A 12,152-nucleotide genomic window follows, 5' to 3' on the forward strand; every position below is an offset into this window, starting at 1 on the left:
CACACTTTACATTTTTTTGTCTGTGAGAATAAACTGCGCATGAAGAGGAAGGGGGCGCAGAGGGAGGCAATCTTGTTACCAGCCGGCATAGCCCTGGGAAGATTTCTATCAGACACACGTATAGAGAGAGGCATCCATTTAGAAAATGGCTTTTCTAGGCATGCTGGGCCATTTAGCACACCCTGTGACGACTCCTGTTTGGGGCCATGATAAATGTTCTTTCACACCCACTCTGCACACACAGTCAGGCCAGCACATGCAACCATATGGGCCGCCTTACACAAGACATCATTGGGATGGACGTAATGTTTTTAGAGAGAGAGAGACTGGCTTCTCTGGGTTTGGCCTACAAAGAAAACGTCAGAAACTCGTAGTGTAAATTAGATTAAATCCACAGAACGTAAAGCCCACTGAGCACTTAACGTCATGTCAGTGTCACATCTTAGCTTTAGGTCTCATTAAGATCAGGATTATTCAGCTATGTATGTCCCAGTTTTATAACAAGCAGTTAAGAGACACCACAACATTTAAACCAAACATGCCGTACATTCCGCTAAATAATCACAATTACTCGATTAGGCGATTAATAGAAGATCAATCAGTAACCCCGTTTTTCAAGATAAAAAATATCAAACATTTCCCAGATGCAGCTGCTTAATTGTGAGAGTTTGCTACTTTGATTTGTCTTACATGACAGTTCACTTACAAGCTTATGGTTTCAGACTTTATGATGGACATTGTCCCCATGTCTGCTCACATTTTTCAGATCAAACTATTAATGCACTTATCAAGGAAATAACCAGCAGGTGAATTCAATTGTAAAAGTAGAAAACAATTCTTATGTTTATGTACATGCATGTATATACACTGATTTGCATTATATATCCAGTAATAAGTGTTTCTTTTAAGTAGTTGAAAAAGCAGTAGACAGGCAACAAGTTGTGACTTACTGGTGAAAACAACGTCTCTCCAAGTTTAGTGATTTTATTAGAAAAGTTGAAGGATAGCATGCTTCTTCTGGTTCTCTAAACCCGTTCAGAAACCCATTTTGTTATCTCAAAAATGAATCAAGACTGTTTGTTTAGGGTTTGTGAAATGGAGATACAGCATTTTTAGAGCATGAGTATGTTTTCACCTCGAAACCATGTGTAACATTATTTTAGAAGTCTGCTCCATTGCTCAGTGGGAAAAAAATACCTGCACAAACTGCAAAAGGCAAATATTTTGACAGGTAAACACACTCTGTTATGTTTCGTTTACGCTGGATGAGTGCTAAAAATCAACCTCTCTCTCCTGTGCAGTCTGAGTGTCTGCCTGATACCCACTAATGGTCGTTAACCTTTACACCAGCATGATCCCTGTCATCTCACTTCCTCCTCTCTGGGATCCATCAATGTCGCCACCATACTAACAGCCATCACACTAACCACTGTTACTGCTAGCATTAAAGCTGCCACAGGCAGCATACCGGCTGGATGAATCACACTCACCCATACAGCAATAATGAAGCATTTATCTCAGGGTGCATTACAAACCCTGGAAGCCCAGTGAACATGCGCACACGGCGGAAATATGATGAAACAGTGTCAATCACACTCTGCTCCACCATCTGTTCTACCACAAGACAAACACGTGTTACACACAGCCTCAGACAAGGACGCAGACACAAACAACCAAAACCATATTCTGCAGAATGTGTCCATCTTAACATATTAGCTGCTCTTGTTTCATAAAACAAGTACAAAAAAAAGCAGATTTGTTGAAATCATTCCACTAATTAAAAGTACATCTTCACTTTAAAACCACTGTTTTGAGGGATTTCAGATTAAAGAACTTCAGACGAAAAATATCTAAAAACTCAGAAATATCAGGAAAGCTGTTTTTTTGGGTCAAGAAGATTGTTTAAAAAAGCTGATTTACACTGGAAAAAGTAAAACTATCTCAGGCTGAAATGATCTCAAGAATAAAGTTTAATGCCAACACTGAATTTCTTTGAAAGATCAACATTTTTTGCAATGCTCACACAAACACAGCGCCTCTCTGACACGAACACAAGGAACACAAGGGAGTCTATGTTGCACAACCTCGCCCAGTGAAATCTTTCTGATTAATAATGCAGGAGAAAAGCAGTGCGTCACATGCGAGCGTGACGTCAACTTACCGATCTCATCTGCTGAGTTCCAGTGACGTGTTGCAGAACCTTTTCCAGCTCCTTCTCGATGCGTCCGGCCCAGTGAATCATTCTGCAAAAATAAAATTAGACATTTTCAATCTGCATCCCTCGACATTATCACCTCAACGTCTCATCACCCGAGCATTCATTCCTCCGTCACAACCATGTGAGTGAGTGTGTTTGTAAGAAGGCAGAGAAAGTGAGTCTTTACATCTTTGTGTATCTCTGTCTGTGTTGGCAAACTCCCACCCCCCAGTCTCTTTTCCAGATCCCTATCTGGATCTCTCCTATCTTCTATCTCTCCTAATGTCTGGGGCTAGTCATCAGCACCTTCTCTCCTCATCACATCTTGCATATATCTGGTCGGCTCTGGCAGGACTGGCAGCGAATGTGCCTGTCTTGGCTCGGCTGGGATCAGTGGCTCCGCATTAAAACTGCTCAGGTCTGACAGAAGTGCACCCTAAGCAGGAGCTGATCTCCGTTAGACGGAGCCAAGTTTGGAATTAAGAGATCAAACGGCTGGAGCTCATCACTGTATATCTCCCAGCAAGCAACAAATGACTTAATGGATCAAGATTTTCACCAGATCGTTTTAAAAGCAGCAGCAAAGGCCAACCTGCCAACCTGGATCCACACTGAATGATCTGCGTGAGTAGCCAATGAGAAAGTCTCACTCAAATAAACAAAAAACCCTCATCTTTCAGCAATCAGATGAATAAATTCTGTCGTGTGTTTGCAAGTCAACCACTAACTCCGTGCCAACCTTTCCCTTTCAGCAGCCCGTAGATAGCTAATCACGGGCATCAACAGCACAACACAACACAGTCGTTTGTCTTTTAATATGATGACGGAGACAAATGTCATCTTTAAATGTCAGATTTGCTCAGATGACAAGAGGGAAGACAGATTTATTAAATTGCTCAAATCTGCCGAGCAGTGACAGCGCTAGCCATAATCACCAAGCCGGAGCGGGCCTCATCAGGAGAGCAACAGCAGAGAAAAAAAAAAAAGAAAAAGAAAAGAAACATGGCAGTGAGGAGTGTGCGCACTGTGGCTTCATTTATAGGGGACAAGATTAAGAGAAAGCAAGAGGGCCTCCAAAAGAGACTGTGCGGAGTGGGACCGCTGGGGAGAGGGCCGCTGACTATGAAAAGGTCACCTCGATATGAAATAAAAACAAGCTTACAGTGAGAGCAGAGCCGAGCAGGACGCAGTGATACTAACAGTGAGGGACACTACCTCTGTCCCCGAGCCAGGCAGACTTCTTACGCAACTTCATTAGTCTACATGCTACACATACACACACTCACACACACACACACATACATATACACAGCTGTGACAGAATGACATGCAGAGAGAAGGCCCTAAGTTTTCTCTTATATTTTAAAATACACATATTGCACCCACACAAAGTCGCAAGACTGACTCAATCTTAAGAATATTCTTTTGATTTCTGAAACTAGAGGTGGATGATGGAAATGGGGGAAAAAATCATTTGTATTTAATGGCCAATTACAGTTTATTATCTTCTCTCCATATAATTTCTACATTGCCATATGGAGATATCATGTGCTAAATAATGATAACAACTTAACTGAGTTTCAACAACTGCAACAGCATGAGTTCAGCTTTTCAACGTGAGATTTAGAATATTTATATATAAAAATATCAAAAGATATTATCAAGATAATAAAACTTAGTTAGTGCAATATTCATTTTCTCCATGTTGCCTATCCCAGTCAAATGTGATTAAGAAAATTTAATGAGTTTGGAGGAAATGAGTTTGGATGACCTGTGTGTCGGCCACACACTGTCACTGTGATCATTCTGCTGCAGCGCTCCTTGTCATCTCCTGCACAACGCTGAAATGTCCTAAATGACAAAATGTGCACAATCAATGAGTGAAATCAATAAAAGACAACATATCATGAAAAGGCCTTCACTGTGTTTTCAGTTCTCAATCAGCTGCATAACGTTAAATACATCAGGTGTAATCAATAACACACTTACTGACAGACAGCGACTAGTCGACCATGCGGCCTGAACACGACCGACCTGAAGACCAGGCCTGATCACGTGAAGGAACATTAAAAGGCAACGATGCCATTTTGTAAAATAACATGAGATTCATACAGAACCCTCCAGTCAGTAACGACGACAGAGATATCAGGAGACGCCGGTTTGGTAAATGAGGCCTAGTGTTGAATGAATGCTCTGAGACCCTCTGTGATGTGAAAGCTGTGATCTCTCTTAAAAACAGAGAAGTTGTCATTGGGCACCACATGAACACTGACTGATGCTCTGTGTGGTTTGATGTAGTATTAAAACTTTGCCATTTGTCGCTTGTGTTTTTGCTATTTTTCGTGTGTAGTGATGATGTACGTTAGGCAAACATTATGGAAAAGCAGGGGTAGAAAATGTGATGAAATGAGTTTGGATGGACGACACACACACACACACACAGTCATCATGTTCGCTCTGCTGCAATGGGACTCGTCGTTCCAAGTGCAACGCTGAAATATCTTCAGGGGCAAAAGGTGGACTATTTTCATATGTGTGGAAATGACAAAATTTGGGGGGAAATTGCTCTGAGTTTGATGTAGACCGACGAAAGTGATGATATTTTACCTTCCTAGAGACGACTGTACATCTGCCCATTTAGATTCCAGCTATCGGAGCAGGTTTTCTCCACGTAATTTAGTAATGTGGAAATAATTTCCATCTTCTCCCACACACACACACACACAGCAACAACACTAACTACATAAAAATCTGACCAGGCTGTCAGGCAGCAACATGTAGAAAAGGTACAGTGCTGTCAAAATGGACTAGAGGACACTCTGCCCTCTCTTATGGACACACTTCCAGGTATAGGAGCTTAGACCGTCAGCAACTGTGTCTGTGTGTGTGTGTGTGTGTGTGTGTGTGTGTGTGTGTGTGTGTCTGGCCCGTGCATTCGATGGACAGCCACAGCAGCTTCTGTTCAATTAGCTAACAGTCAAATTCTAGCACATAGCACAGACATGTGGGTGACACAAAACCCAGTTTTGAAAAACCCGGGAGAAGACTGGATATAATACAGACAACATACAGGACCAGACCTGGACCTTTTTATCTGCTCAAACAAGAACACTGGTGAGCTTAATAATAATGAAATGTAATGTAATGAGATTAACATTATCCCACTACAACTCTAACTGTAATCCAGTTAAAGTAATCTAAGTACTTTTGAAAAACAAAGCGTATCTGGAGGGAAAGGTGGAGGGAATATTATAAACACAGCATTTAATCACTGACAAGTGAAGATTAGAAAATAGAAATTCAAATACAGTAAATACTAATTAAACATTTTATTTGTAATGCAATCCAAATGTAAGAGAAATTATCCACATCACTTTTCTTTATGGCGCTGGAGTCATCAAATCAATGATGCAGCTAATTGTCGTTTGAAATCAATCAGCAGGAATATAAAGCATAAGTGATTTCCCCTTTGAAAGTCACCTTGGCCACCCGGAACAACAAAGCTCTGAAGAACTCACAGAGATTATCCGGTGGATGCATCAGGGGGAGGAATCATTCGATTCTTGTCACTTGTGGTGGACCTGACTGACTGATCATCACCACAGGCAACACTTCACGTTCACATCAAATCATCACGACAATGATCATCATAAACAGGGCGACGTTAACGTCTGAAGCCGGACTTCACACACTTGAGCGAGGAACTGTTGCACTCTGGTCTCACGAGGAGTTTCGTCACTAAACTATAAAATTAATCTAGAATTTCAAATGAAGCAAAAAAAAAAAAAAAGTTTTTTGGTAAATTATCAGTTTTATGCTGAGACGACGACGCACAGGTGGTAAATTGTTGCAGCAGACATTATGTTTGTTGCCTCTGCGTGTGTCATTCAAGGTGAAACTGTTGCACTGTTCGCATAAAAGAAACAACACTTCAAATCCAAATATTACTGCGAAACTATTTCCCAACAGGTGAAACGCTGGAAAAGTCCAACAGTAGTTTTCCTAGGTTAAACACAGCTGGGTGCTCAGCTACTCTGCGCCTACGGTCACTTAGGTACAGCAACACCGTGATACTGGCCTCAAGTGCGTATAAATCGCTACAAATCTTTTTTTTTCTTATTGCAAAAATCACCAACAGTCCCATCTGGAAGCCATGTTTTTGCATTTGTGCCCGAAAAGAGTGTAAGCGAGTAGTTGAGTAGTTTGTGGGGTGAGAGATGAGCTGAGACTTTTCATCTGGAAGGTTTAAAAACCGCTGCAGTAACTAATTGGTTTATTCTGTGATTCAGAGTTATCCGCTTTAAAACAGCAGTGTCTCGTGCTGTGGGATAGGCGAGATTATTTTCACGGTGCGTGTGAGCTGGAGGACTGGAGGACTTTTTAGACTAGCCTCCTTATAGCTCAGCCTATCCATCATGCGTAAACGTGATATTCTCTCCCCCCCGTGCAGCGACAGCAAAACAACACAACGACTATTATTATTATCTTATTTTTACCCCTGCGGATGTTCTAATAAATTAAAGCTCGGGTGGGTTATTCGCCTGTGGCACCTGTGCGTGCTCCCCGCAGCCTGTTTCCACGTTGACTATGACAAATTGAACGAGGCTTTGGGTATTAAATGCCACTGCCCACAACATCAGAAACAACAACATGGTTCTCTGAGAGCTGGATTCATAACGCAGCATCAGAGACGGAAGCTGCGTCTGTGTGTTTTGAACATCAGGGACAGCGGCTCCTCTCGCACCAAGGTAAACGGGCGCTGCATGTGCAGGCTTGTCGGGGGGCCACCTGTCCTAGTTCCGCGCTCCGCACCCCTCCGGTATACACCCCCCAAAAAAAACACGGTGCAGGGTACTTACGTGTAGTGCTGGGGGAAGAGGTGGGTCCCGTCTGTCGGCGTGGAGACGCATATGATAAGTACAGTTTGAATTGTGAAGAGGCAGAAAATACCGTACGACTGCGCGCAGATCGCCATTTTCCATTAAATATTCAAGAAACTGGGATAAATAAGAGAAGGACCGGAAGGACAGTCTCTCGCGGCTGAGCTAAGAATAACCGAGCTCCAAGAGGAAAAAGTGTGGTGGTGGTGGTGGTGGGAGGTGATGGGTTTGGCGGAGGCTTCTGGACACTTCAGCCGGCAGTGAGATCTCAATCGAGAGACCGCACCGCGGGAGGATTTGGCAGCTGAGGACACGGGAGATCAGGATCAGGAAGATGCTCTGCCGCTGCTGCTGATGTGCCTGGCTGCCTATTTGCGCACTCGCTGTCCTCCCTCCCTCTCCGCCGCCGCGCACATTTGCTCCTTTTCTCTCCCACTCTCTCCAATGTAACAAGCACACAGAGTAAAGCTCGCCACGACAAGGACGGAGCGATCCCGTTCAGATTTTCAAAATAAAACAGTGTCGTTTTTGGGTTTTGGGGCAGCACATAGCACTGAAGTGACAGCGGGAAATGAGCTGGATTTCAAATTTACCTGCTGTACTTTCAATAAAATGCCTTCAAGGCAGCTCAGAGCTTCACATGGCAGCAGCCACACGTGACCAGAGCTAGTGCACTCGTTATACAAGTGTGTAACACAAGGTACACGATGACACAGGTCTGCTGTTATGAAATATGTGCACACTGGCGCACCGGTTAGGCCTAATATCCAGGGATTGGTTAAAGCGTTTCTTGTTACGTGAATGATTTTATTCTGAAGGTCCAGACGCCCGACTTCCTGTATTTATTCCATCCATCTGCGCCACTTGACTCAGCTGTTGGCAGTTGGCACAAGCGGTCCGTCCTCCATTCACACAGCCTATTCCTGTGCGACAGGCGGGGGCGCGCATCAGGCCACCTCCTCATGTCCACTCTCCACGCGCCGTGTCCTCCCCAAACTCGGGATTACGAGCTAAAATCAAGGCTTTATTTTGGTAATTAGAGGCATGACTCTGGAGGGGCGGATTGTATTAACTGGAGTGTAAACATTCAGCAATCACCTTGGGGCTCCTCTCCAACTACATTTGTTCTACTTATTAGCGCATCTGGTCCAGTGGATGAACATTTAAATGAATGCAAGGAGAATTAATAACCTCATTTTGGAGACACCTAGCTATTGTTTCACACTGTCACCAGCTATTTAGATGAGAAGTGTTTGAAATGTAACTTTACAGAGAGGGCAGGGCATGTCTCCTTGTTTCTCATAACTGGAAGCCTCTGAATAATCAGTACCTTTCTAATACAGTGGATTTCAGAGGAGCAAGTTTTCCTCTGGACACACGTCAGATACTGTTCATTTTAAGGGTAAACAAAGAGGAGAGATGCACTGAAACCTCAGAGTAAATCTAATTCAGCATGAAGTTACCCCCGGAGAGTATCCCTCTCCCTCAGCGGTGTGTGTGTGTGTGTGTGGGGGGTGGGTGTATGCATATGTGTGCGTCACTGTGCGTGCACCTGTACCTGTCTTCTTACCTATTCCTGCACTGCTGTTTGTTCTCTGATCTTCCCATTCCAACTGGAGGGCAGAGTCGGTGTGACACATTTGCGCCTAAACAAAAAACATTTTTCAGGTTCGTCCATGCAGCTGAACACACACACACACACACAATACAAATTTATAGCTTTTTACGTAATTTGTTCCAGGTGTGTGTCTGTCCTAAATATTACAAACGGGCAACACAGTCCTTTGAAAAGGCAGAATAGGGGGGAAAGGTGCTTATGGCTTTAGTTTTTTTTTTTTTGTTTTTTTTTCGTTTTTTGAAGTTGTCTCCCAGTCAAAGCCGGGGTTCAGGACGCTCTCGGTGCCTTCGGCTGCTCCTGGGTGAGCCTCACGATCTCTCAGCCCATTTGCTAGGCATGAGGAGAGACAGCCGGTCTTGTGGCTGTGTTGTCCTTGGCTCAGTCAGTCAGCAGGGGACACGCAGGTGCTCTGCTACAGAAAGCCACGCAGCAGTCAGCAGGGGTTGCTGCACAGCATTTCTGTCTCCTCGCTGACAGGGAAGACGGGGGCTGTTTTTGGTAGAAAGGACACACTGCGGGGCACAGACCTCAGCGGGGGGAGGGGGAAAAAACCCACCCGATGGAGGGGTTTGAGGAGCTTACAGCGGAGGTACCTCTGCTTATGTATATAGATGTCACGGATCAGTCAGTTAGAGCAAATATCTGGGCCTGTTTCTCAGAAAATGGCTAAAAAAAAATCTGCTTTTATTCCCCTGGAGCTACTAATTTTTGAGACATATTGAACAAGCGTCTCCCTCTCATCCAGCCCTCCAAACAAATCAGTGTCAGAGTCATGTTTTGATTTATGATTATTCCCTATGCGGAGAAAAATAATCTTAATTGATGGCTAGTCCCGCACATTAATTTACTGGACCATACTTCCCATCATGACATTAATGATAACAACAGATACTGGTGGAATGATGTAGGCTGGCTGACTCACACTAAACATTTCTGCTGACTCACAGCCACCCCTTTCTTTTCTCCTTCCACTCAAACACACATTAGGTAAACTTCTCTCAATTTACCTGGCTCAGGGGGGCCTACAGAAAGAAAAATGAATGCAAATTTAATTTTAAATTAATGCACTAATATGTAGTTTTCTCTGACAGAAAAAGCTGCTCAGAGTGGAGAAGGGTTTTTTTCTATGCAAACAAAGCGTCAGGGGGTAGGGATGTCTCTCTGGATGGATAGGATGCCTCCGGGTGTTTTGCAGTCGCTGGGACCAAGAGACGACTGGCAACCAATTTAAGCAATAATTTCTGATGTATGGCCTTGTCACACTCGACTTCGTCACACCATTAACTAAAATGCTAAATAAATTTTGTCTGCCTGCATGTGTGTGTGTGTTTGTGGGAGGAAGAGTGGCAGATAAAAGAGGTGATTGCCACCCCGGGGCCCTGGATCCCATTGAACACGCTGTGATGCTTATAGAGAATCCACTCTTTATTAGAGCGGATCGATCAGGCCGGCTAAGAGATCCGCTCGGTGAAAACACACAGATCAATGACCTCGAGCTCTGCTGATCCTCCAAACGGTGACAAAAGCAGACAAGAGGCGGGCCTCCGCCGCCCAAGGCCTCTCTCTCATTGGCCGCGCCGTTTGTCACAAAGAGATTGACCTGCCAATCTGTTATCGATCCGGTGGAGTAGAGCGGAAGGAGACAGGGCTCCTCGCTGTTCTGTATCGCTCTCCAGCCTCCTTTCTGGGGACTGCTCCCCCAGACAGAGGCCAAGTAGGTTGGAGTAGAATTAATCACTCCTTGTTTCTCCTGTCTCCAGGCCTCGGGGAAGTCACCAGTTAAAGGTACACCCCACACATCCAGACACACACACACACACATAAACTGGCTGCTTATCTTCCTTTTCCTCCACCTTACCCATCTTTCTCTGTCTCTTTCTGTGGCCTGTATGCTGATGTTCTGCTGTGCTGGACAGAAAAGTGAGGCTTCACACTCTGTAAAAACCTGGTCTAGTCAGCATGCTGAATGCTAAGATTTTATATTTCTGATTAGAGAGGGACTGCGCGTCACATTCACCACAGATGATAGAGCCAGCTGCCCTTGAGAGAGACTCCTGAAGCTCTCAGCAAACTTCAATGATCCTCTCAAGTGCTCTCTGTAAAAACAGGAGCATGATATACTGTCACTCATTTACCACACACTTTCTTTGAGGGCATTTTTTTAAACCACAGCACAGAAGAGTCGGCGTGCCCTTGTCCTCTACAGGGATATACTGAAGAGATCGGCAGAGTGATTCCAGCAATCAAGGTTATCTTCCCTCTGTGTCCCTTTCAGCTTACTCCTTGCTCACCTCACAGCTTATCATCCCATTTAGTTTCATCCACTCGCCAGAACAGAAAGATCCCATCTAAATAACACACAGACCTCCTTGTTTACATAAATATTTGTATACCCTTGCATCCCTCATTATTTGCTCAGCTCCGTAATGTGGCTATTACCTGCGTGACCTTAACGCTTTGCTGCTATCAACGAAAAATCTCTCATTCAGACCGCGGCGCTCCACACATATACCTCCTTTACTGTAAAATACAAACACACCCAGCGATGTGGGGCCTGCAAGGCTCTCTGGGACATTCATGCTCAAATGTCAGAGCGTTTCATCCTGATGATGATGACTCACTCCCCTCGCTCTTAGTCTGCATGAAAGAACAACAGCGCCAATTAATGACCCAACCTCCTCACGTGCAACAGTAGGAAAACAACCACTATATCAAACGGTTCAGCGGCACACGCAAACGGAACTGCTCTGTTAAAAAAACAGATATTTATGATATATATATATATATACACACATTTAAGGCTACATTTTATCACCTCCAGGGAATCCCTCTCCCCTCCCCGCCTCAAGTGGCTGCATGTGAAAACAGAGCAAGACTCAGCACTCATTGACATGCTCTACTAGAGGCCTAATGGCCCCTGGGTAATGGCCTCTTTGGTCTTCAGGAAATCCTCCTTCATGCATACATCAAAGCTGGGATTGAGAAGGATAGGGAGTGGAAAATAGAGGAGGAGGAAAGAGACATCAGTGCCACACAGGGAGAGGAGAGAAGAGGAAGTAACACGCTGAAAGAGGAAGCTCTCATTGAAACTAGTTTGTTTATTCTTTGGTCAGATTAAATAAATTCAAATGATAATTTGATAAACTACTTTATAAAAGGACACGTGCTTGTACAGGTGCTTTTGTTTGTTAAGAGAATTTTGGGGAGAAAATGTTTTTGTTTTGCAGAATGTGTATCAATTTTATATTCATAACAAACTCAGCTGTCTTACTGACACTAACAAAACATCTCATGCAATAATCACCTTCAAACTTTAACCACCCAGTTTATCTCTGTATGATTTGATGCTTAGTCAATTAACCGATCAACTGTTTTGATAATCAATCATTTGAGTAATTCTGATATTGAGTCATACGGTAATAAACTGAATATTCTTGTGTTTTTCACAGTTGGTCAG

General features: G+C 43.8%; 1 protein-coding gene across 1 annotated transcript in view; it reads right to left on the reverse strand.

The window, feature by feature from the left end:
* The window catches only part of cacna2d2a (calcium channel, voltage-dependent, alpha 2/delta subunit 2a), a 136,953-nt gene extending 129,429 nt beyond the window's left edge, over positions 1–7,524 (reverse strand). The window contains 2 exon segments of the mRNA XM_051072232.1: positions 2,162–2,243; positions 7,057–7,524. Coding sequence (XP_050928189.1) covers positions 2,162–2,243; positions 7,057–7,172 — 198 coding nt within the window. The 5' untranslated portion in view covers positions 7,173–7,524.
* Positions 7,525–12,152: the final 4,628 nt, after the last annotated feature.

The sequence above is a fragment of the Lates calcarifer genome, linkage group LG8, assembly GCF_001640805.2.
Source record: "Lates calcarifer isolate ASB-BC8 linkage group LG8, TLL_Latcal_v3, whole genome shotgun sequence".
NCBI lineage: Eukaryota > Metazoa > Chordata > Actinopteri > Centropomidae > Lates > Lates calcarifer.